Source organism: Mixophyes fleayi, chromosome 3 (genome assembly GCF_038048845.1).
Source record: "Mixophyes fleayi isolate aMixFle1 chromosome 3, aMixFle1.hap1, whole genome shotgun sequence".
Lineage (NCBI taxonomy): Eukaryota > Metazoa > Chordata > Amphibia > Anura > Limnodynastidae > Mixophyes > Mixophyes fleayi.
The window spans coordinates 228,792,576-228,819,804 of NC_134404.1; the positions used below are offsets into that span (position 1 = coordinate 228,792,576).

Consider the following 27,229-nt stretch of genomic DNA (forward strand, 5'->3'; position numbering starts at 1 on the left):
TGTCTAGTATCTCTGACACTTTAGACCCAAAGGGCCTGGCATAGAATTGGACATAAATCTAGCTAAGAGCTTCAAAAAGCCGCTTTGCTGCACCAAATTTGTGCAGTAAAATGTAGCAGGATTTTAAGTTGAATGTAACTTGCAGTACTGGGAATGGTCTCACATCATGACAAGGGGACCGTACTGCGGGTGTTCCTGTTATAGAGTGACCAGCCAATACTGACATAGTCTGGCGCCAGTTGCCACTTTTGCAGAGGGATCCTATACTTCTCCTGCTTTAGCAATAACCAGCCCATGATGTCTCACTAATGCAGGTTACTTATTTTAAATGGGAAAGAGCATTGTTTTAAATATTTTTTTTATGTTATTATGTTTTTTAAAAGCACTGTAGATATGGCAGCCACTCTTGATTTCTCCACATATTTATCTTAAAATACATGCAACTGAAAATGCACACGTTATGCCACAGTTGTGTTTACTTCTACATTTTGGCTACAAAATTATGAACTACTCTACATTAGCTCCAAAGAGTTACCTAATGGAGATGAGAAAAAAATACTAAATTACATTGTAACTTTGTAACAAAGTTGTTCTTAGGTGAAAGTCAGGGTAATGCTGAATAATGCACTTTACCCTCTGGCTTCTTGTGGTAGGATAATTCTAGCATTTGGGTTTGGTTGTCCTTTAAAAGAGAATCATAGTTACATCTTTTTTGTTAGAGGTAAATAATTTGGCAAATTAGTTGAAGCTATGGAGCCTACCGTTAAAACTAGACATACATTTCTTTACATTTCTTTTACACTTATTTTTACACAGTGAACATTGTCAGATAGGTCAGGTTATTGAGTGTCATAGTGTGACAATGTGAGCAATAAGTGCTGGTACATACGTGTGTTAGTGTATGTTGAGTGTTGTGTTTGGTTGTGCTACAGAGAGGTCCACATAACAGAGTTCATCTCCTGCTAATTCGGAACAACTTCAATGTAACATGGGGCCTGATTCATTAAGGATCTTAAATGAAGAGGTATCTTATTTCAATCTCCTGGACAAAACCATGGTACAATGCAAGGGGTGCAAACTAGTTTTCTGTTTTGCACATAAGTTAAATACTGACTGTTTTTTCATGTAGCACACAAATACTTGATAGCTTATTTGTACACTGAAAATTAAAGTTGATATTTGTGTGCTACATGAAAAAACAGTCAGTATTTAACTTATGTGCAAAACAGAAAACTAGTTTGCACCCCTTGCATTGTACCATGGTTTTGTCCAGGAGATTGAAATAAGATACCTCTTCATTTAAGATCCTTAATGAATCAGGCCCATGGTGCTTGGAACTCAGCTGTGATAGCCCTAATTATAAATATGCCTACCAGCTAGTGAAATAACATTTTTTATCTGCTATACCTGTGATTTATTGGATTAAATGTAAAATGCGTTTGACCTTCAATTTAAAGAAAATGGTCATTAAGAAAAAATCTTAAATAGTCATGCATACAATAACTTTGCAATGTATTTAATAAGACACATGGCATCAAGAGGAGGTTTATAGGTACAAACTTCATAGATAAAAATGTTTTAAAGATAATGGATATTGTAACTGCAAATGTACAGTTTCTTTACTACAAGTAGTGTTCTAGTAGTTGCTCAATGTGAACCTTTATTAGAGTAATAAAAGTTTGTCTTATGTCAGTATTGGCTAACCTGTGACACTCCAGGTGTTGTGAAACTGCAAGTCCCAACATACACTTCCAGCAATAAGCTGCTATATATTGGCAAAGCATGCTGGGACTTGTAGTTTCAAAACACCTGGAGTGTCACAGGTTAGCCAATACTGTATTTTGTTCTATCTCGCTGATATTGTCATTTATTTAGAAAGGGGTTTGAGTGTGAGCCACACAATGCTCGTATGTGGATGCAAGTGGATCTGTTAACACACTTTTATTTGTCTCCATAGAGTTCGTATTTCACCAATAAAGATATTGTTTACATTGCTTTGTTTTTCGAAACTGTTAAAATATTTAGCTTCAGTTTTTGTTCACTTCTTGGGGCAAGCTACTTTGTTATTATGTAATGTTTTTCCCCCCATGTTTTATGTTGGCTTGTTTGTGGTGAGGTTTGTATAATATTTAGAAATGTGCAGTATCAGTCATTTATTTAGGGTGTGTAAAGGGCTTTGCTATATTAAAATCAATAATGCTGTGTTTTAACTGTTTTTGTTACCACGTGATGATAATAAAATGATGCTGTTCAGGGAGATCGTTGTATTGATTGTCTTATTGTGACTTGTGTGCAAATGTACACACAACCCATAGTAGAGTGTAGAATTATCACTTTAACTTTAATCTATGTTTTATAAGTCAATTGTTAGAGATAAAGAAGGATATATGTCCCTCTTTCTCTCAATGGCTACTAATTGTCACCATAGGGCATGATACAGAGCCTGTTCTCAAGATGGTTGTAAATGACGCAAAAAAACCAGCACACAATAATAGCATATTTCCACCCATATACAGAGCTTGAGATACATCTGGCTCTGCTTCATATGTGCCTGGTTTTATGTCAAGTCATCATAGCATGTGCACATGCCCTCTAGCAGGTGCAGAAGGTACACCTACTAACAGCCGAATATGCGTGTTTCTGCTGCTCTGCATGAGCCTCATATCCACAAACACCCATAGTGCACTTGGCCTAACTTCGCATCAGGCCCATAGTATATGATAGGGTATTGTTGTGGTTTTAACATGTACATATTTACCAATAAGTTGCAGATCACTATTCGTAACTTTCAGAAATAGTAGTAGTAATTTAACATTTTAAAAATGTTTATGGTAGATCACTGTTCAGCATTCACGGTTTTGCTCATTAATCCAGTTAGCCATGTATATTGCTATTGAAAGTCAATTAGTGTTATGTCTGAAATTCTCCGGCACAAATTGACTAGCACAATCACAGTACTTGGAGTGACACACATTGGCAGATGGTAGGGCATCTCAAAACCAGATTTGCTTATGCCTTGTACTTAGTTCAAAGTACAAGACCCAAGCAAAGTAAAGTTTTCACCCCCCCCCTTCAAAAGGCTCACTATATTTTATGTCAGTTGTTGTAGACCTAATTCTTTCATTTTTCACTTATTAATGAGTCTCTGTGCTGCCCCACTGTTATACAGAGTGTTCCCTCCCTTGTACTCTTTAGTCCTCTTATAAAGCAGGAGCAGGCCAAGTTTACAAAGGAGAGCACTTGACTTGGCATTAACTCTGATTTCTAAGATACTTACTGACAAAATAGGAATTTGGTCAGTTTACACCTTATAAACCGAATGATCAGAGTAATTTATAATAGATAATATTGTAAATAATATATAAATAATAATTGTAATATGTATATTAACACAAGTAGATTTATTTGTCCCGTCTTGTTAGGGATCTGTCAGTTTTACAGGGTTTATGGGAACCTGCTAATAAAATTGTATGTCGATAGACAACATACCCTAAAGCCATCCAGTGGAGTGACAGCATTTGGCTGCATGTCAGAAGTGTTTCTTGCCAAGCAACACTGTATCATTATTGGGGAATTGTAATCAGCATATAAATAACCTTCATTTCAATGTAATTGCTGCCCTGAAACTGGTCCTATGGGCCACAGTGAAAAATGTAATGGCAGATTGTTTGTCAAACAAAGTGAGTTCCCAAACGCCTGTCACTCGCATCTATTGTTACACAGAAAGGTACATATTTTCTATGAATGTTCTTATACTATTTGACTAAAATGAGATAAGGTACAATCGCAATGTGATATTTTATGGAGCATAAAAATCCACTCAGCATTGTGTATGATTTCTAATTGATTAAAAAAAAAAAATACACTTTTATGTTTTTTGTTTTTTTATCTGACTAAAAGTAAAATAAGGTGACTTTAAAAGTGTAATGTAATCTAATGTAATCAATTTATAGCAACCTGACATGCTAACAGTTCCCATGTAAATTCTGTGAAGTTTATTCAACCCCTAAAATGAAATTTTCAGCAGTAGTAACCTATTTTTGATGCTCTTATTAATATATGAGACTCTTTTATTTAAACAGGTAAACATGTTATAAATATGATATGGTTCTGGGGATGCAGTAATTTGTGGACTTCTTATTTAGTCAACAACTTTTATATAGAGAAGAGTGCTTTGTTTCATCTGGATAATTTACTCAGCTGTCTATTTTGCATACGGCTGTTGGTTGGTTGGGTTCCTACATACTAATAGAACACATGTATAGAACCTGGATCTCACATGTTTGAGTTGCACATAGTAGTTTGAACACTGTTTGATTTAGTGATCAGGGACTGAAAGTAATTGGGCAGATCAGCTATTTGAACTGTGCATAGACCAATAATCTTGGTGGCAGGTTATCACATAGGGACGTCAATGCTCACATGCATAGTACTAATAAACCTAATAAAGCATATTTTTGTAAGCATAAACTTATAAATTAGTGAGTTAAAAGTAGGCACAATATCACAGTAGCCGGACATTTCACATTTAAACATCATAGATTTACCACTGGTCTCTGTGTAGTTGGTATAGATTACAATCTATGGGGAGACAGAATATTGGATTTACAATTTTAATGTCTGGCTGAACAGAGAAGGATGATGATGATAATAATAATAATAATAATAATAATAGTAATAATAATTATTAATAATAATAAAAATATTATTATCAATCAGAATCAAATATAGTTTTGAATATTGCACATGAATTATGAAGTTTGTGTTATTGTAGCATTATTCATTGTTAATTCATTTATTGTATATTTATTGTTCATACATTTATAAAATGTTTGCCATATGATATATGATTTGGAGATACATCTGACTGCTGAAACAGTCACATCATTTTTAATAGAGAATTCCAGCAAATTTGAATCTTAACTTTCAGAATTAACCGTAGTCAACATCTGTCATATTGATACAAGTGATAATTTACCCATGTTCCCCTTCTTTGATTGACCACCCCATATTGTTGCCAATATCATCTTGTATTTCCATTTATCTGGAACTGTAAAATGATTAGCATTTGTAATAGAGTGTTGCTGCTTCACTCTATATAGTATTCTCATGTTGCAGTCTCAGCCTTGGAATATAAGTTTCCCTCCATCTTCCCTTTCTCATGATCTTACTGCCTTCATGTCTATCTCTGATGTCCTGGCATACCACCCAGAGTTGGTCATTCAACTAAAACAAACGTGACATTAGGTCATCCACTACAATGACATGTTACGTACATGACGTAGCAAAGGGATATGAGATGGGTTCAACAAGAGAAAAGAGCTCATCTCTCTCCGCCCCTCTTGTCTGACCTTCTTTTCTAAATGCTTATAATTATACACTTGTTTCAAGGCTAATTAAAATGTGTGTCAATGTGAAGGTGAAATAGTTGTCATGCAATTACTATAACTTTGGTTTGAAACACTACTGCATGGTCAGTCTGTTCTTTCATTACAAATTCATGTAGTGTTTTTCTCTGTTTCTATTAAATAGTAGTGTAAAAGAATTACTACACCAAAATGTTATATGATTTGTAGAAAACTAGTAGCATTGCAACCAAATTTGTCAAAGTTTTAAAGTAATTTAAGGCAATATCCTCAGGTGCAAACATGTTCCATATGTGCCTATAGTTCACAGATGTGGGGCAAGATGGCAGTCATTGCAGCAGGAAAAATGTAGCATCATGTGCTGTGAGGAGCTAGATGGATCAGGGCTGTACCTTGCTAAGTGTGGGCTAGGTGCGTGAATGTGCTTAGTTATAAACCCACACCCAAAAACTGTTTTATTTAACTTTTTTTGACATGTGACAATTTAAATGAGATTGGATGGTTGGAGAGAGTGTGTATAGGGGGTGTTCTATGTTTAGTGGGAGAGATCAATGTGAGGACCTGCTCTTTACATATCTTTAGAGGTTATGGAACCCAATCATCGGGCAGTACTTTCAGTAGGATGCCTCTTGCACCATTAAGGTAGGCCTTACATGGCTCAGCACACATTGACCTTTCTAAGATGGTATCAAGTGTATACATGCTGAGGGCACTGGTAACATTTTAAATGGAGACTGAAAGCTCTCAAGAGCTAGAGGCCACAATGTCAACAGCACTGGCTTATAATAATTTGCACCACTTTAATAATAACATTGATAAATGGGTTCTTGTAAAAACAAGTGTCTTATGTGAATTAACCCTTCATGTGCTGAACACAAGCTCAGCTAGCTCTTCTAATCTGTTTATCAGTCTGCTGCTCAGCGTGCTCAGTGGCTGAAAAGCTGACTAGTAACTATTACAGCCTGTGTTTCCAGATGAAGTATTGTTGTATGAGAACCAAGCATCTGTTACTGTAATGATAGTCTAAGAAGGTCATTCCCTTATAAGGTTCGCACATGTGCTTTTCCAGTGCTTACACCTGCACATGGCTTCATTTTCTATACAAAAAAAAAAGGTAGGTTTGTGGGCATGGCTTTATGTAATTTCCTTCCAAAAACAGATTGCAGTTTTGTGTTACAACATGTTGTGGCATTGTTAGAGTTAATTGCAAAGCTAATGAAAAAAGAAACAAGAAAAACTCTTTGGTGCCCTCTGCTGTTAAATATGGAAATTTGATAAAGGTTATTTGATAAAGGTTTCTGACAGTGATGCTTTATTACAGTTACTGCAATATACAGCAAAACAATACATTGATGTTATCTGAAGTAGTGGTAAATAGGATGTAACAGCCTGTGATACTCCAGGGCAATAATTCTAAACTTTCTTTCTCTTTCAGACTTTCTCTTCATAAATCAAGCTCTGAAGAAAGCTCTGTAGGTCAGTATTGTCTGAAGCTGTTTGCAACATTTTTGTCCTCAGGATAATAATTAAGAGGATAGCTGTAAGATTCTGGGTTGTTTAAAGATTCTTAAACACTCAATTGATACAATAGTATGAACCATTGGTGGATGATTCAACAGACATCTCTTAATAATTGTTGTTTTTTTTTATTTCTGTATACAATAATTCTGGCCTCTTGTTGACAGGGTATTCAAAATATTTGTTATTTGTTAATTTGTATCGTAGAAGAGTCTGTTACTATGTGAAGTCCACAGCTGCATGTAACACTGTTATTCCAATGATGTTTCTATGCAGATTACATTATTTACAGTGTCTAGCTATAATTCCAGCGGTGTGCAGGTGATGGGCTCCACTAAGAACGCTTACATGGGGTCAGCCTATTATGTGAGGTTGCATCCAAATGTAGCAGGGAAATATAATACACCCCCATGCAAATAGGCTAATTGGATGCAACTGGATGCTCTATCAAACAAGATGAAATAAGAAGGGGGAGAAGTGGAAGGTGGTATGAAGCACTAAACATTTAAGATGTAGAGATCCATAAAGAAGCACCAATAGTAGTGCTGCAAAAATCATGGGGGTAGAGGGTTTTCTCTCTCCTCTCTCTTCTTTCTCTCCTTTTTTCTCCTCCCCCCCCCCTCTCTCTCTCTCTCACTTTCTCTCTCTCACTCTCTCTCTCTCACCCCCTCTCTCTCTAACCCTCTCTCTCTCTTCCTCTCTCTCTCAAGATCTTTAAAAAAAAAAAAAAAAAAAGATATAGTTCTACAAAGGCACATTGTACAGCACAATGGTGATGAAAATCTTTTTATATTTTTTTTTCTGCCCTCTCACTCGCTAAACAATCTTTCTTTAAATCCCTCATCTCTTCCCAGTCCTCTAACCCCCGCCGCCTCTTTGCCACCTTCAGCACTCTCCTGGCCCCCTCCCCTCCCTCCTCCCTGACTGCCTCCGATTTCGCCTCCTTCTTCTCCTCTAAAATCGAGGCCATCCGACTTGAAATCTCCTCCTCCACTCTCTCTTCCACTCCTCCCACTCTTCCCTCCTCCCCCCCCCCCAACCACCTTCCCCTCCACTCCTTCCGTCCCACCACCGGCGAGGAAGTCCACTCTCTCATTTCATCCTCCCCCCCACTACCTGTCCCCTGGATCCCATCCCCTCCCACCTTCTTCGCTCCCTTTCCCCCACCACCTACTCCCACCTCGCTCACCTCTTTAATCTCTCCCTCTCCACTGGCATCTTCCCCTCCTCCTTCAAACATGCTCTCATATCCCCCATTCTTAAGAAACCTAATCTCGACCCCACTTCTCTCTCAAACTATCGCCCCATATCTCTTCACTCTTTTGCCTCCAAAATTCTCGAGAGGCTCGTCTGCAGCCGTCTCACCTCCTACCTTTCTGAATACTCCCTCCTTGATCCTCTCCAGTCTGGTTTCCGCCCCCTTCACTCCACTGAAACTGCCCTGGCTAAAGTCACCAATGACCTCCTCTCTGCTAAAGCCAGGGGCCACTTCTCCCTTCTCATCCTCCTTGACCTCTCTGCAGCCTTTGACACCATTGACCACCCTCTCCTCCTTCACACCCTCCAGTCTTTCGGCCTCTCCGGCCCAGTCCTGTCCTGGTTCACCTCTTACCTTGCTGATCGTTCCTTCTCCGTCACCACCTCTGGGTCTCTCTCCCCCCCGTCCACCCTTCCAGTCGGGGGTCCCTCAAGGCTCTGTTCTGGGACCCTTACTCTTCTCTCTATACACCTCTTCCCTGGGTGAACTCATCAGCTCCTTCGGCTTCAGCTACCACCTTTACGCTGACGACACTCAACTATACCTCTCCTATCCTGATCTCTCTCCCTCCCTCCTGTCTAGGGTGTCCGCCTGCCTCTCTGCCATCTCCTCTTGGATGTCCTCTCGATTCCTCAAACTTAACCTTGCCAAAACTGAGCTCATAGTTTTTCCTCCCTCTCATACCTCATTACCTTCTGACCTCTCCATCACTGTCGACAACACCTCTATCTCCCCTGTCCCCCAAATTCGCTGCCTTGGTGTCATCCTTGACTCCTCTCCTTTTGCCCCCACATCCTCTCTCTTGCTAAATCCTGCCGCTTCCAGCTGCGTAACATCGCTCGCATACGGCCCTTCCTCTCCCAAGATGCCACCAAATGCCTTATCCACTTTCTGATCATCTCCCGCCTGGACTACTGCAACCTCCTCCTCACTGGCCTCCCCCACTCTCATCTCGCTCCCCTTCGATTCGTTCTTAACGCCGCCGCTAGGCTTATTTTCCTTTCTCGCCGCTCCTCTTCTGTCTCCCCCCTCTACCTAGCCCTTCACTGGCTCCCATTCCCCTTCAGAATCCTCTTTAAGCTCCTCACACTCACCTACAAGGCCCTCGCCAATTCCACTGCGCCCTACATCTCCACCCTCCTCTCTATTCATGCTCCATCCCGCCTTCTCCGTTCTGCCTCTGACCGTCGCCTCTCTTCCCCCCTTATAACCTCCTCCCACGCGCGTATCCGAGACTTCGCCCGCGCTGCCCCCCTCCACTGGAACAAGCTCCCTCCCTCCATCAGAACTTCCCCTAATCTGTCCAGTTTCAAACGGGCCCTAAAAACCCACCTTTTTCTTAAAGCCTTTCTGTCTCCCACTTAACTTTCTACCTTATCTTCTGCCTCCGTCCCCCTACTCTCCCTCTCTCCCCTGCGTCTCTCTGTCTGTCCACCCCTCCCCTTAGATTGTACGCTCCTCTGAGCAGGGCCATCTCTCCTCCTGTTTCCACCACTTCTAACTCTGCTCTCCAGCTACTTAGCCCTCCTCCTCGAGGGTCCTCCACCCCACGTCCACTCTCGCTCCCTCCTCCCCCCTGGGGGTCTCCCTGTCTTCCGCACCCTCCTTCTTGGGCCCCGTCATTTGCGGATCCTACCTCCCCCTTCCCCACCCTCTCTAGCTGTGCATTGAGCTTACTGAGTTGCTGTGCTTGCTGTTTACTGTACTGTGCTGTCTCCCATTGTATTGTAATTTGTTTGTCTCTGTACGGCGCTGCGGACGCCTTGTGGCACCTTATAAATAAAAATTAATAATAATAATAATATATAACACAAATATGCCAATACTAAAACTCTGTAAATAATACCTGCATCAATGGTGACTTCATATGCTATTGCTTATATATCTCATAATATATGATTTCAAATCATCATTCAACATCCACTAACAAAACTTGTGCACTATAAGGAATAGCACCCACTTACTGTAAATTAAGAAGTATATTAGATGTCATTGTGGATTTTTATTAATATGTATGAATGATATTTAGTTAGAAAACATTACTTTCTGGGGGGGGGGGAGTATACTTACTTACTATGTTGAACTTATTTTTAAAAATGCTGCTGTTGGGCAATCAGGTTAAATGGTCCGTTATGTTTTTTTATAGATTACCCTAATTTTTCCTCTAACTGTTTTTTTTTATTTTTAGATTTGTAGCACACAGTAATGTAGCCTAAGTCCTCCATGTGCATTTATATGACCAGTTTAGAATGTCTGTCATTGCTAAAAATGTTTTTAAATGTTGTTTTATTTTAGGAAAAGTTGACTGGAAGAAAAAAAACAAGTATTTTTGGCAAAATTTCCGTAAAAATCAAAAAGGAATAATGAGACAAACTTCAAAAGGTAAGTCTTTATCTTCACCAAACTATACTTTTGTTGTATGACTTTAAGCAGCTTCTTTTTACAAAGGTGTTAACAACTTAAGCAAGCTAAACAACGCAATCAGACTGCCACTGTGTTTATTTCTGTCCCACAATCCTATTATCTTTTCCTAAAACACTTCCATCAATCTTATTCATGTATGATTATCCACTCACAAAGCAACAGTTTAGCAATGTGGCTTAGTGTTAGGTTGGGTACACTACAGAATTTTCTGACCAATGTGTTATCTATAACGATTTTTCTAATGTCTAAAAAAAAAGTAAGCATGCTGATTCATGTGTACACACTGAACAACTTTTACAGGGTTTACCTTCAGATCTGTGCTCTTTATCTGTCATAACCATTGGCTGAAAATATCGTGACTCTGCACACTCCTTAGCGATCTATGAACACTGCTGGTCCTGTGTGTATACACACTGCAACATTTTTCACACATCGAAGTCTGGCAGTTGTTTTTCAAACACGTTCCCTCTACTCGTCCCTTCACTCCAGGAGCAGAACCTTGTGCCATAATAATAATACTTTGTACAACAGAAGGAACATGGCCCTTTAAGAGCTCTGAGCCTGTGATCATGTGTTCTGTCCTGAGACCAGCCCTGCTCTTCAGCCCAGCTATTTAAACCTGCTCAGTGCACAGGCCTGTGCCAAAATATTATCTCCATGCCTTTACTCCAGCGTTCCTGTGCATATTGTGCTGATTCCTGTGTATCCTGACCCCGACTGTTACTGACTGTTTTTCAGCTTTTCGTTTGGTACTGTGTATTCCTGATTGTTGCTCGCCCTGCTTGTTCTGACAATCCTTTGGTTTCCTGATTTGGCATTCTGCAGTCTATTGGTTACCAGTCCCAGCTATGTTAACCAATCTCTTGCACCTTGATACCAGCTCATCTCGCTTGGAGGCAGCCATCGCAGGTCGCGGCCCTCTGCCGCGACCTGCGAAGTTACCTGCAGCAATCCCAAAAACTGCTTGCAGGGGTCCCTGGTAAAAACCGGTGGTTCACTAGACTCCGTGCCTCTGTTACTGAATCCACTTTAACTGCTAGAATTGTGACAGAATTGGAACAACATCGTTGAACGAGATTTTTAGTTTAAAAATCAAATCCCAAACGATACGATGTGCTTTGAAACGATAATTGTTCTTAGTTGAAGCATACACACTAATGCAATATCGGGCCGAACGGTCAGTCGTGTGATTGGCACGATAGTTGGCTGAAAAACCTGTAGTGTGTACCCAGCCTTATGCTAGAAATAGATTTGAGTTTATCCTAAGAGATTATTGTATCAGACAGAAAAGCCCATTTTGGATGAGATGAGAGACAGGAAGATGTAATCTGCATTGAAGATCCGTGTCTCAGATATGTGAACGTTCATATGTTTTAGAGACTACTTACTATATGCAGTATTTTTTTTTTATGCAAATGAAAATATTGTAATAAAACATGCAGAGTCTGGTATCAGCTTTAACGTTGTTGAAATATGTAGAAAATGTGCTTTGGCGTCTATAAGAGTGTAACTAAGTATCCTGTTGTGTTGCTGACGCAAACAAAACCAGAAACTGTGCATGTTTGATCACAAAGTCGCATGTCTTCTTTTAGCTATAGATCAGACATAAAGGCAACTGCATAGGGAATTATAAGTGTATTCGCTTTAGGCTAGTTGTAATATGACAGAGAAGGTCTGTTTCTGAGATTTTTCATATGTGGGGTTATGCTAAGATCCAGACAAGTTTGGTGATGCAATTCTAAAAGACATAGCAGATGGGGGAGTATGAAACAATGCAGCCCTTTATTCTGTACAGTATCCCAGTAGGCCCTCAGAGTAAAATCCTGCACATCTACACAGTGAAATAATGTCCTATTATTGACTTGCTGGAGCTGTGTCTTCACTACTTCCATTTTCTTTAATGCAGGCAGTTTCCTTTTTATTCCTTTCATTTCTATGGAATTGAATCCATCTTGTAGAATTACATTTCTGTTTCAATCTCCATTTATTTTGAACCCAGCATTTTATTCTGCTCAGCCATTTCTGTTTGCAAACAAATGTGGCTCCACTTGCATGGCTGAATATTTTCTCCAGCAGATGGAAGCAGCGCTCAGTAAAATTACTGAGCGTGATTCACCATCTTTCTCTGCCTGATAGCAGAAACTAAGTTTGCACTGTACACTTACAAATTATAGTGCATTATAGGATAAACAGCTCATACATTTCTGTTACAATTTCTTGAGAAAAAGAAAATCCCTTTCTTCAGATGTTGTAGTGTCGCATATTACGACATTTTTAAAGGACCACTAGACTTGAAGTACCAGAAAATATGCAGGATGCAGTCCCAAATGGAAATGTCAATTATAATGTCATAATTTCCTCCTAATTTTTTCTGTTACGGCAATAACCTGTTCATAGAGAAAAATAACATAAAACCTTGTGTATCAGTTTACACAGCACAATGCAACCACTATGAGAGACACTGACATGCACATAGTGATTCTCTGTGATTCACTGACACCATGAGATAAGATTAGGCAGTTACTGATTTTTCTGCACCTCAATAAGTAACTTACTGCAGTAGCCATAAGAGGAATTGGCATCATTTCTCATCTCCTGAAAACACTGCAATTGCTGCTGTCGATACTTCAGCAGTAATCTTACATAAAAATACTGTGGCAGTTATACCTTCCAAACTATGAGATCATGTCAGGACAGGGATCTTCTGACCCTTGCTCATTCATATTGACATTGTTGGAGAAGAGGTGAAAAGGGTAAAAGTAGCTATTTAGTGTTTTCCAAAGTGTGGGTAAGTACAATAGACAAAAATAATTAAAATACATTAAACTACAATACAAATGTAGTTGCTCACAATATTACATTACTCATAAACAACATATTTCATAAATGTGGATAGCAGAGCACTAACCCTTAACAAGTTTTGTAGTAATTTACAAGTTTTAACTGATTTCACTGCCCTGTAGTGGTATTTCTTAGATGGAACTTCAAAGGAGAAGAGTTTCTGAAATTAATAAATTCTACAAATACAGTGCATATAATTAAAATAAAATGGGTCAGATTGAACTAATGGTTTTATTGTGAAGTTATTTACAAGAGCTGTAGGCTACTTGTAGCAACATTGTTAAGATGCCAACAGAAGGCTAGAATATGGTTTGTTTTATACAGTCACATGTGATATATATTGTTTGGCTTTTTTTGTCTAGGGGAGGACGTAGGTTATGTGGCCAGTGAGATCACAATGAGTGACGAGGAGCGGATTCAGCTGATGATGATGGTAAAAGAAAAAATGATCACCATTGAGGAGGCACTTGCAAGGGTAGGATTGAAAGTTCTAACCTTAATTAAACATTTTTAACAAACTTTATACTTTTACTTTTAAATGGAACAGGTTTGTTTGGATGTCACTAACTTCATAGTACATCCTTGTTTGGACTGAAACCTTCGACTTATTTTGGGAATCTCTCTATTTAAAAATATTTCATGTAATATACCAACAGCCATTTGCATACTGTAAAACTCGGTGATATTGCAAAATGTGTGTATATATATATATATATATATATATATATATACATACAAGTTAACCCGTGCATGATACTCATGCTTTCTAGTCAAATCAAGCTACTTAAGGTGTTAAAAAGGTTCTTGTCATGCATTTGGGCCATAGCCCAGGCCTCAACCACCAACCACTCCCCACTGTCACCCCCGGCAACCACCAACCACTCCCAACTGTCACTTCTCCTTCAAGAAATATATATATATATTTTTTAAATCTTTATAAACACTTTTAACAATTAACAAATTAAATTAACAAATTAAAAACATCTTAGTATACCAAGTTTCAGCCCTTTCTGATTTTTTTCCCCACACACACTGAGAATTTAGTAGGTCAGTGTATAACTCCGCCCAGCAGGTGGCACTGCAGCTTGGTTTTATTTTTTCCACACACACACAGACAGACTAACACACGCCACTAGACATTTATATATATATATATATATATATATATATATATATGTATATGTATATAGAGATAGATAGATACTATGATAGATCCACTTTATGGCTTGGGATTGTATACTACTACCTGAAATACATTTGTGATAAGTACAGTGCACAGTATTTTTTTTATCTGCTGAATGATTATAACTAGAACACAATTACCATGTAATTACTATATAATTAAGAGCATCTTTGTAACACATTATTTTACTTAAAATGTTGGCTGTAAGTACATTCTACACATGGGGTAAATGTATCATACTCCGATTTGTACAAGTCGCCGGAAATCGGCGAGTTGACAGCTAAAGTTTCCCTTTACAAGGCAGCGCCGCTGTAAAGTTTAGCTGTCAACTCGCCGATTTCCAGCGACTTGTACAAATCGGAGTATGATATATTTACCCCATGGAGTTTAAGTGCAGACATGAACTTTATCATTGAGAGATTTGTTATTTTGTACAAAATAAAATACTTTGCTTTTGTTTTTATTTCTACTGTCATTTTAAATAACTGTGTAATAAAACCACAAATAAGTCATGCACACACATAATCAAGTTGTCTTTCTGAGAAATGATAACAGCCTCTGAGAACTTTGATTTAAGTATAACTGCCTCTATCTCGTATATAAAAGCAAGCTATTAGCATAAGACCAGCAGTAGCTACAGAAGACTTTGATACAAGGCTTAGCAGTTACAAGTCGTCATTCTGTTTAAATATCTGATTAAATTTTAAATATTTGTCTCCACCCTCCCAGCAAATACAGTATCAAATGGACATTACTAGTGAGCTGACAATGCATTGTGGGGAAATATATGCTTAAATTTGTTTGTACTTTGTACTGTATTTTGAGTTTTAAACTGTAATATTTAGGACATTTCTTTATAATATAGGTTGACCATCTGTAATTTGGCACTCTAGTCTGGAACACTCTAATCTGACATGATTTTTCTTTTTTTGTGTGGAAGCTTCTCTCTTAAACAAGGGTTTTTTAAAATTCAATAATTTGACTAAACTTCTACATTTCAGAACACTCTTATCTAGTAATAGTGAAATATTCTCCAAAGTGGAATTGTGCTGTACAGTAAATACAAACAGACTACAGATGTGTCCTCCTTTTAACTATCCTCAAATTTGGAAAAGAACAGTTCTATTACATGTTAGAGAGATTGACACGTTCTTGCTCCATCCTGTTACCTTTTCGACAAGAGGCAATACATAGCACCTGCACTGGGTTGTCTGTCTACTGATCTATTAGTATTGTTGCCCAACAAAGTACACTGGTTTGTGATATCTGAATGCAAAATAGATTTTTATTTTTTAATGACATCACTCTTCATCACTCTAAGTTGTCAGACTGAAAAGATTCTGAAAGGAGGGCATGTCTGTAGTTAAAATGTAAGTCACTGTGAGTAACCATAAACAATATTGGTAAGAAATACAACGAGCAGTAACATTTAATTCCTTAATGGACAACAAGCCAAATTTTGCTGCACAACGTCTCCAGGTTATTTTTCCTTTCTCTGACTGATAAATAGATAAAGCCATGTAAATGACTATGCTCAGTCAATAACTGCCGTTATCCTGCATATAAAAGCATGGCAGGCTATAGCTCACAACAGTGATAACTATTGCTGTTTGTTTGGCTCTCTGAATTGTTGCTGGCAAGCCTTGCTTCCTGCTTCTTAACCTCACTTACCAGTTCATCCTAACCTCACTTCTTGGTTCTGCAGTAACATGTTCAGAAATGGAAGAGGGTACATTCATTCTTCCAAATTGTAAACGGACTGTTGTGTTGTTGGTGTTGCATAGTACTATGCCCTTATCTCCATCTTTTCAGCTGAAGGAATATGAGTCGCAGAATAAGACACCAGGCTCCCAGGATTCAGCAGAATGGGCTGATGGTTCATATCCAGCCTGTGATGAGTCTTCCAATTGTAATGTGAGTGTACTCTTCATATGTATGTCCTTAAAACATATGAAATTGTTGTATTTTACTGTGAAAATGCATTTTTTTTTTCATTTAACGAGAGAATTGTTCCCATGGATAATCACACTAGAGCTAAATTTAACTGTTTAACTTTTTTGTCGCTTTTTATAACAAAGCATGTGCTTTTAATGTATTTACATGACATGTCTTACCTAAACTGCACAACAGTAACTGTGTACACAGTAATAACCTCTGTACTGCATCCAATTCCCTTGTGCAATATTACTGCCCATCCTATGTTACACATGAGAAATTCAGGAAAATATTTGAATTAAATTGCACTGTTTTAGTCCAGAGTAAATATTGGTGAAAGGGTTAAACTGAATAGCATAATGCCACAGGGTAGTTTTCAGGGAGATGCGGATCATGCAGAGTTTGGGGGAATTCTTTGAGAGTTTTAAACTCAGCAGGTGTTTTACAACTAATATACAGATTTAGGTTTAGTAGGTAATGTGTTGTTATACTACCAATACATTTTCTGCCCACCTATGAGGGTTTTTTCTTTTTAACATACATTTTTAATTCTCCCTGCTTTTATTGAGATTCATCTCAGGGAAAATATTCATTTTCACAATGGAAAGTAGGTCTCTGTGTGATGGAGGAGTGAGTCAGAATCTCTGAATTCAGCAAAGGGGAAGGCTCTAAGGACCGGATGCTGACTGTTCTGCCAGTTAGGGGAAGAGACAGGAGTACTGTTTAAAAAGGCTAAAAATTATATTGTTTTTAATACAGATGTAAGTAGTACTTTCCCTCATGATGTTGCGCAAAAAATGACAAGCTGGTTGTTGGTCATTGAGGCCAACTATGGTCATGACAAATTTTGTTACATACCGTACGTGTATGGAGTTTAAATTAGTAAAGCTTGGTCAGTTGGAGCCAACTAATAAAACATTTTGCTATTTAGAGATTATTACTATTACTGTACCATAGGTCAAAGATTCCATGTAATGTCCTTGACCATGTAACACCTCTTCTTATTTGTAGGAGGTTAGCAATATAAATAAATAAATAAATCTGTCAGGTAAATTTTTCTTGATATATTAGCAGTTAGACAGCTATCCATAAGTAAAGGATCTTAGGACATTTTAGCCCAAAATCTGAAATAACTCAGTTATTACAAATTAACAGTATGTATATTTGTGCATGCCTTCAGTTACAGTTCATTATAAAAGGAAGAGTTGGGCACAGCTCCCTGACTATGATGAGGAGAAGGACATGTTTGCTGAAAAATTACAGCACTTACTCTAAACTTCTCAGTACCGATATTTCATTATCTACAGAATTGCTGTTTAGACTTTATTTTTTATCATGTCAGAATGTCATAAAGACCTGGGGATGATGCCAAGTTAAAAAACATGATTCTGAATGCTATTGATTGTAGTCACACTGTGGCATTTGAGCTTCTTAGTAACCATCAGTGCGCTGTCCTTAACTTACCTCCAGGAAGAGGTCAGTGCATCTGTAACTGAGCTAGTAGTAGTGTTGGGCTTCCAGGTAAGTTTGGGAAGAAACAAAGCGAGTTAGGAAAGACACTAAGGGAGGCAAACCTGAGGGGGTTGTAAAAAACATGTCTAACTTGTCCCTTTGTTTTATCTGTTTCCCTACACTGTTTTCATCACCCACTGTAATTGGCATCAGATAAGGATAAGTGCCAGAGTGGGAAGAATGAATCAGGAATGAGCCATGGTCAGTGCAGGTAGATGTAGAGCATAGTTAAACAAGTGAAAGTCAGTGCATGGGTAATAAAGTAGAGACATGATCAAGGACAAGCCAGTTTGGTACACAGGTTATAGTAGGAGTAGCAAGATACAAACCACAATAATCAGGTAAGTGAAACAGGAAGTGACTGGGTTTGAATACCCCAGTGCTTCCTGTGATCGGTCACTGAACAGGAACAGGTGAAGCTCATTGAATAATTAGAAATCTCTGGGAAAAGTCTCTTAAGAATAACGGACCCAATATAGCTCCATCTGTCCCACAGCATTTCACTCCCCATCAGTTCAGCCTTTTACCATGGTAGCAATCTAACCCTTATGAATAACTTTGCTTTTCTATCACAAGAAGCAATATCATTTAAATCGCCTGTGCGATATCACCCTTATGCTTTTACCAGCCAACTTGAAAATACAAAATCCTAGTTTAATATGTAAAAAGTGGTTGAAGACAGCGACTGTGGGCTGTGTCAACTTAGTTCTAAGTGTAACATTCATCTATCCTTTACCATGAGCACATGGTGGATGTAGTCAATGTGATTAGCTTTCACCAGTCTAGAGTACTGTTTTTTAAACCTGGTCCTCAGGACCCCTAACAGTGCATGTTTTCCATATCTCCTTGCTTTAGCACAGGTGTATACTTTGCTAACTGACAAAGATCCACAGGTGGTATAATTATTTCCCTTGTGATCTGGAAAACCTGCCCTGTTAGGGGTCCTGAGGACTGGGTTTGAGAAACACCGCTCTAGGGTATGCATATAAATGAAATCAGACATCTGATTGGTTGATGTTACAGTACATCATTGCTGTTTGGACCATTTCTTTAAAATAATAAGCAGCATTATTGCTAGTCAATACATAATTATGTAAAGTTAACCATTATAAACAAAGATTCAGCAGTTTTAAGATGTGAAAAGTTGTATTGACTGGCAGAAGGGATACTGGCACTATGTTTAGACCACTTTTAATTAATGAAATAAATTGACACAGAAAACATTAACAATAGGATGGCTAGCGGATTAGCCAGACTGTGAACAGCCTCACTAAATCGCTCCAAGCTGAAAAAAGAATCTTATCTGTAGCAGTTATTTATCATACAGAAGAGAACCCTCCTGGTTTCTATTAAAACATTCCAGTTCCTTTTACTGAATTGCAGATTTTGAGAATGTTCACTACATTGTAATAACTTACCCATGAAGTGAAATACTCATGTGTGTTGCATGGCTTTAAAAAAAATGCAAAGCAGCTTTTTGGCTCAAAACTGTTCCTCATAATTCTAAAATGTATTAAGCACAGATTTTTATCTTTTTTAACCCAATGTAGTATTTTAACTCGCCACTAACAAAAGTCACGCACTAGCTATTCTGTGCTTTCTGTTTCCATCCAGAGTTAATTATTTTTCTTACTGCATTCCAAAAATAGCTAGTGAAAATCTGATGAGTGGTTTCTCATGTAATTCCTTGTAATTTTAAATCGTATAACAGTAAACCACATGTGTTGCTGGCAAAAATATATACTTCATTGTCTTTTTGTATTTTATTACGTATTTTGCCATTCACTGACATAACCACTGGGGGTGCGGCTGCCACCCCCATCCAAGGCCCTCTGCGGGAGACCTCCACACCGGCCCGCTCTACAGAAAAGGCAGGGCCCTCTGTTGCGCTGCGCATGTAGAAACTGCCCCCACTCTGCCCTTTCTAGAGCACAGCTGGGGGGCTGGGAGGATACAGTGGCATCGCTGGGCCTGTACCCAAGCTTTACTGTGGGGCACATCGATGCCATGTTCTACTTCTGGTGGCATTATCTACCAAATGGTAAACAACATTATATGTTTATGATATTGAGCATAATTATTTACTTGAAATTGCTGCAATAGTGTAAAATCTATATATTAGTCAGGTATGACTCCTAATTATACACTGCTCTAGCCAAACATAATATTACTTCATAGCCTGTATATCAATGTAATGCTAAAGCTTTGTAAGTCTTACCAAATACAATAAAAATAATTGAGTTGATCAGAATTTACTGATATTTAGCTAACCTACATGGAAGAATTGTGTATGCATCTACCCTTGTGCTTGGGTTGTGACAAATAAGAATTTGCTATGATATTATTAAATAATTGACATCTCCATAATATTAAGGGGCATATTTAATTGTCGGCCGAAAATCTCCGTTATTATGGTAATAGTGCGCGTAAAAACCATGATTACGGTAGTTTTCTCGCTGGATTTCAGCTCGCAGCTCCCGGTAATAGTTTTAACGCGGCGGGATATTCAAACAATTGAATATGCCCCTATGAATTTGACTATATAGCAGTCTGATACTGTATTGTATCCAAACTTTCCCACTTTGCAAACCTAGATTTTCTCAACTGAACTATTTTTGTTCCCTATCAGGTTATGCTTTTTAAAAGTTCCCTATATGAAAACGTGGATTAACGACTAAATCAGTTACTAAATAAAGTCACCGGCATATGATTTAGAATGTTCACAAGACAGCCTGTTTGGGGTGTTTTTAAAACTTGTGAAGCTCATACATGCTAATAGCTATCCTGTAGTTCAAACTTAAATTGTGTAATCCAAGATGGATCTAACTCCTAATTGAAATGTGTTCCATATTGGAGCCATTTTGATTGGAAGAAAGAAAGGATATACAATAATGCATTTGTTGAGTTTTTCAACTCTAGTATTATTGTGTAGGATGATCTGTAGTTTTAGGATTGCGTAATGTTTCTTGTTAGCTCAAAGAGGTATATGTGGATGACTCTTGGTGAAGAGACTCAAACATTACATTTGTAATGTTTCCCCCTGGATGTCATGTGCACTATGATTATATATACTTTATTGTACTGTTTTGCTTTGGAAACACAGGTTCTCATTGCTTTGTTTAAAACAGCATCGCTGTTAAGTATTGTATTTAAAATCATTTGTTTTGGAGAAATATTATATAGCATCTAGTCCAATGGTGGAAGTGGGGGTGTATACAGTGGTATGCCATAGCGCCACTTCTCCTACCGCCTTCATTGTAAAACTATTAAATTCCATTCAGTTACATTCCTATTACATTTGTCATACCGCCACTTCTAAATTTCCACTTCGACCGCTGATCTAGTCCAAATGTAAAATACAAAGCTGGAGTACAGTTTTTTTACATTTTTTGACAACCTAGGGCCATAAACACAACTTCTGATCAGACCAACTTCTAGGCCTAGATCTTCTCTAAGATTACTAAAAGAAGATAGAAAATGTGGAAGTTTATTTAGAGTAACCTTTTATCAGTTATCCTGAATTTGCTTTGTTTATCATTAAAAAAAACAAAAATATTTTTCTATAGATTATTTCTAAATACAACATTTAAAAATATCTATGTTTACAATGTGTCAATACTTTGATATTTTTTATATTATGCTAATACAGTGCCTAAGGTAGATGTTCAACTGGAAAATAACACGCTTTATCTAAAATATATAATACAAATTATAATTCAACACATAATACAAATGCACAAAGTTAAATGGGGTCCATTAAACAGAAAAATGTATTTCTAAAACATGAAATTATGCATAACTTTAGGAAGGAACATGTAAGATTGGCAAATTACCTAAAGACTGGTGGTAAGCCATGCAGTCTGGGTCCCTTGGAAGCAGAATGGCTGGAAGAATGTTAAAGTAATGAAATTAAGTTAAAAAAAAAGGTTAAAAACACCTATAACATAAGCTTAAAACTATAAATACAATAATTTGTTACGTTAATTAATGTTGAATTATACTTTAATTTACACATTTGACCAATTTAATGTTGTTTTACAATTTAACTGGAAGTCTCTCACTTTAGTACTGTGGTGTATTTTATGTATATTTCTATCTACTTATAGGTAGAAACTGTATAGGTTGGGTGGAAATAAATATTGGGTGATACCAACAGGCTGTTGCTTATTTCCTCGCTCCTCTGCCCTCCTTTTTCACTGTTCTCATAGAATATTTAGTTTACTAGAGAAAACATGGTATGAGAACATAGATCAGAACATATGTTTTCTGTCCCCGAGAGTGTTTTAAATGTAATCCACTTCAACAGGAAATATTTTCACTTAAAACTTCCAGTGACATCAGAAATTCAGAGGAAAGGAGTGAATGAAGCATCTGCATATACTACAGCAACTGTATTATAAACTTATTAGAAAATGGAATCACCAAATTAAATCATTTTAGATGTACAGTGCCAAAGTTAGAGCCACCCATAGTGATTGTCTGATCCATCTGTTAGTGCTTATGTCCTTAACAATATGTCCCACTCCAACAATATAATGTATACATGCATCTGCATTGTGTATGTGTCTAAATGACAGAGGTAGGACTTGGAATTTCAGCTCCTCATAATAACATTTTGAAGAGCCATTCCTAAAAAAAGATAGCCTCAATTACGGGCTCATTAAAAACTATTGCATTACCATATTGCACAACCCACTTGCACAAAGCATACAATTAGTCATACTGCTGCTAGCTTGTCACTCTATGTGGACAGATAGCCAGGGCCAACACTACCATAAGGCAAACTTATGCGGAGGGTTATGTCCCTGCGGTGCACCCAAACAAACACAATGCCGGGCCTGCAAACAGCATGAAAGGATAGTTTAACTCAGCCATTAATTTGAACACATCATGATTTAGTACATCATCAGTACCGCCAAGGCCTTCCTGTTCTATCATCCAGCCTTCTCAATATGTTTTCATTTACAAGATTTAATGAGCCATTCGCAGTTTTACTGTACCGGCCGTGTGTACTTACAAAGCTAGGAATGGGGACCTTGAATTGTGGGCCCCTATGTGTGCCTCCCAACTGACCACGGCATACCTCTCATTAAGAAGGTCCATTTTGTCCCGACTACTGGGTTTGTTGGGTGGTATGGTATGTCCTGCTTACCACTGCTCCGTGCAAAGTGTGCAGGCAGCAATACAGTGTCTCCAAGGGAGCAGAGAGATGATGGCGATGGACTACAAGCCCCTAACGCGACATGACCACACACCCTTTTCAGAGGGGCTGCGACTGTGCCCTGATTTAGAAAAGTTGGTTGTTGTGAGGTTTGCTTTATGTTATGAGGCCCTGTACCAGCCTAGGCTATATTCTTCTGATAAATGAGAACTGAAGTGTGAGAATGCAGACAATTTCAGTGCCATGTCATTTTTAAAGTGTGTTTGACTAGGGTCAGAGCACCCATTTGTTATCATTCTTCATAAAAAAAACAAAAAACTTAAGTGATTGTGTAATTGAGGACCGAGGCAAGCAGGAAGCTACAGACTGATTGCTAAATAACGGAAGGAGCAGGGTCACCCAACAACACAGAGACCGCCCACCCACCCCCTACTTCCTTTGCATTTCAGTTTCAAAGGTCACATCCCTGTTTTTATATGACACTACTGCTATAGCATGACATCCAAACATGCCATGTGACTGATATAGCCTTATGGCAGAGTTTAGGAACTATCCCATAGTTTGTAAGCTTGCGAGCAGGGCCCTCTTACATCTCTGTCTGTGACAAATTGACCCTAGTGTGTGTGTGTGTGTGTGTGTGTGTGTGTGTTAGGGAATTTAGACTGTAAGCCCCAATGGGGCAGGGACTGATGTGAGTGAGTTCTTTGTACAGCGCTGCGGAATTAGTGGCACTATATAAATAAATGGTGATGATGGTGATATTACCCAGTATTGTTTTATTACTGTGTTTGTTTCCAATTGGAAGCGCTATGGAATTTGCTGGTGCTATATAAATAAATGTTGATGATGTTGAGCAAGTATTTGAAAGATGGCTTTTGAATCCACTTTAGAAAAATGATAATTGAAAGACAGATGTTGGGTATCTCAAATCAGAGTTAAAGGGATTTAAATAATTCTATTGGTTTTTTTTTTAAAATTATTATTTAAGTTACAAATAATCATTTCTACTGAACAGAGATGTCTAATTTTATAGTAATTTGCCTATCCATAAAAACTGACATTTATTCCCAGTCCATGGTGCCCTGATGAATAAGCTAACCATAATTTATTATATTTTTAGAATGTTAACTTGGGATCTTTTACAGTACAAAAGAACAATTCTATTATTAATACTAGTATCCAGACATCTCATTTCACTTTTTTTTATTATGTATCATGTGTATTTTCTGAAAGCAGGAAATATATCAGTTAGCACATAGGATGTGACATAAAGTAGCTTGCAATTAGAATATATAGTATGAACTATAATTTGCCATCATATTTTTGCCCAGGGGCATTCCCTTTAATGTGTTGGAGCATTTAAAGGGTCAGGGACCATTTTTGTCCTGCAGATTCTGTATTCTTCCGTTTTTTTCTTTCTCTAAAATTCCATAGACAGCAATTAAGGCCTTGGAGGCCAGCAAGAGGTTAGCTAGCCTTCGTCAGTGAACACAGGGATTGTTTGCCATATACAACACTCCCTTTTTCCTTGTGGTGAACAGAAGATTTGCTTAAAGCTGATGACTTATGCCTTTTTTTTACAAGCTCCACAGCTCAGTGAGGATCCGGGGAATCAGTCAGAGAGCAGAAGGCAGCTAATTAAGTCCAGCATCCTCTTTCTTCTGCTCACCCCCCCCCCCCCCCTCCTTTAACTTAATAGCTGTGGCTCTAAAACCTTTTATGTGTCTGATAATATAACTTGGAAAAGAAGTCTTGAGTACAAGATTGAAATCACATGTTGCTTTCAAGAAGTGTTTAATCACAAATTTGGGGACTACAAGACTGAAAAAGAACAAGAATTAAGTGAATCCAATAACAATTGTTCGACTTCCTAAATGCCGAAGCTGGTAAGTGAAGAGCTTATTATTTGGATCCTTGGATAGGATAAGCAGGACTGGCACATATTTGTGTAATGCAATGCTTTGATTACTATCTTTATATTTTTCTCTCCTTGTGTAATTGTGAAATGTGTTTTTGGCCTTATTAGTGGGATAATTTTCTTTGTTCCCTTACAAAGTGTCTAAACATGTATTGTACATTGCACTGCAGTTAATGGCATTAAGAAGATTGTTACTCTAAGTATATTTTTTTCTAGAATTTTTAGCTGTCATATGGACTGTATCCAACATTGCAATGTAAAAGATTTTGAGGGGATAGCTATGTGCCTGCATGAGATCTGATACTCTGTAACAGTCTTCTCTTGAGAATTAGCCTAAACACATTGTGCTAATATGAGTCGTAATTGGAGTCTTATATCTTTATTTAATCTTTTTCTTTAATTGATTTTTACTGAGGAATTTTATTGCTTTTTATTGTGTCTGGCTCTTGTAATTAAATTGTTTGTGCTAATAGCTTGTAGTATGAAATGCCAATTTGTAGATGCTGAAGATAACATTTGTTTACATTTAAACATTTCCCTTACTTGTACATTTGGCAATTAATCAACACTTAACATTTTATCTAGCCTATTTGTGTTTTACAATAGTCCAGAAACTTGTTAATGCGTTGTCTAGTGACAGTGTGTTAGATATATTTTGCATCATTTTATAGTGTAAAAATATTAGTTATTGGGTATAATACAAAAGCCCTGTTGCAATCCAGTAATTTTACAACAATTTATTAGGAAATTAGTACCTACTATGCAATACACTCGTTCTTGGTACAGTTTATAATTTCCTTTGTTTTATGGGCCAAGGGCAGGTCTTACAAGGGAACTCCTGATCCACAAAGTAGTGAGACGTCTTCTTGTGATGTCATCAGACGGTTCTTCTTGAGTTCAGGATGCTTTTGCCTCCTTGTTTAAAGAGACAGGAATATCTAAATTAAATAGGGTAATGCAATGCCATTTTGTATGTTTTTGACATACCTTATCAGATTTTAACATTATTGTAACAATTGTAATTATGTGTCTTTTGTATAAAGGGAACTTTCATACGCCATTAGCTTATTCTCGCAATAAATATAGATTATGCTGTAATAAACTATATACTAATTATAATTGGTTATGCGTGATTGTTGCAAAAGAGAAATAATGAAGTCAGCATTTGACTGTTAATATAGTCTACAGTTTACTTTATTTTCTTACTTTAGTTTATAGATTCAATATATTTAACATTAACTATATTTTACTTAATATGGAAGAAAACTATTTTTTTCCAACATCTTAAGCAAGAATGAGATTTATTTGTGTAAAGTTGCTACAAGTCCTTATTATTATTGTTAGTAGTAGTAGTATATTTTTGTTTATCATTCAGATGCTAATTGTACATTTGATTGAACACTGAAGCTTCATATGTTTGTGTTTTTAGATAAACTAAGATAATCAGTTAACATCTCTTGTGGCTTATCAGATGGCTTAATCATCAGATGACCTTATATACATGCATTAGTGTAAAGCTGTTGATTTGGAGTGAAATAGTAATATATTCTAAAGAAAAATCAGCGTGTGAGAACAGTATTATTGAAGGAGAAGTGTGAAACAAGAAGAAGTAACAGTTACAGATGATAACAATACTTTTAGCGATCCCTGATACATTGATCCTTTAGCATTGTTTATTAAGGGTGTATGTAGACATTTACCAGCAAGCTTTGTTTGGGCTATTTGCTGTTGGTTTTCATATAGAAGTAGATGTGGCAGCTTACTGTAACTGCTTCGGTTTGACAGGAGCCCGACATCATTACTCAAATGAAGCATTTAGAGAAGTCTTCATTACTATCATTGAAACTTTTGCATCTTATTGGTATTGTTGGATGGATGAGCGTCTTCTGGAAGTTATACACGTTGCTTGCCAAAAGACTCTGTTTCAAGGGAATAACTGCAGCTTGAGAAAAGATGTTCTTGGACAAGGAAATAACAGGATATCATAGCTCAGTTTTATGCTACAATGCATAAAGTGTTACTTGTTGATATGCCATTCTTACTCCTTTTTGTATAGTACACATACTGCTATAACATGTGCATGCTACACATCTCAATTACTCTACATTGTCTG

At 37.6% G+C, this 27,229-nt stretch overlaps 1 protein-coding gene across 7 annotated transcripts in view; it reads left to right on the top strand.

Annotated features, from left to right (window-relative positions):
- SASH1 (SAM and SH3 domain containing 1) overlaps positions 1-27,229 on the top strand; it is a 191,205-nt gene that overhangs the window by 117,153 nt on the left and 46,823 nt on the right. For 4 of the 7 annotated variants that reach the window (XM_075203241.1, XM_075203240.1, XM_075203243.1 and 1 more), the window contains exons 5-8: positions 6,802-6,842; positions 10,438-10,524; positions 13,770-13,882; positions 16,403-16,504. In XM_075203241.1, coding sequence (XP_075059342.1) covers positions 6,802-6,842; positions 10,438-10,524; positions 13,770-13,882; positions 16,403-16,504 — 343 coding nt within the window. Of the gene's footprint in view, positions 1-6,801; positions 6,843-10,437; positions 10,525-13,769; positions 13,883-16,402; positions 16,505-24,644; positions 25,085-27,229 lie in introns of those variants that run through there. The other 3 variants (XM_075203242.1, XM_075203246.1, XM_075203244.1) reach the window with 2 other exon arrangements.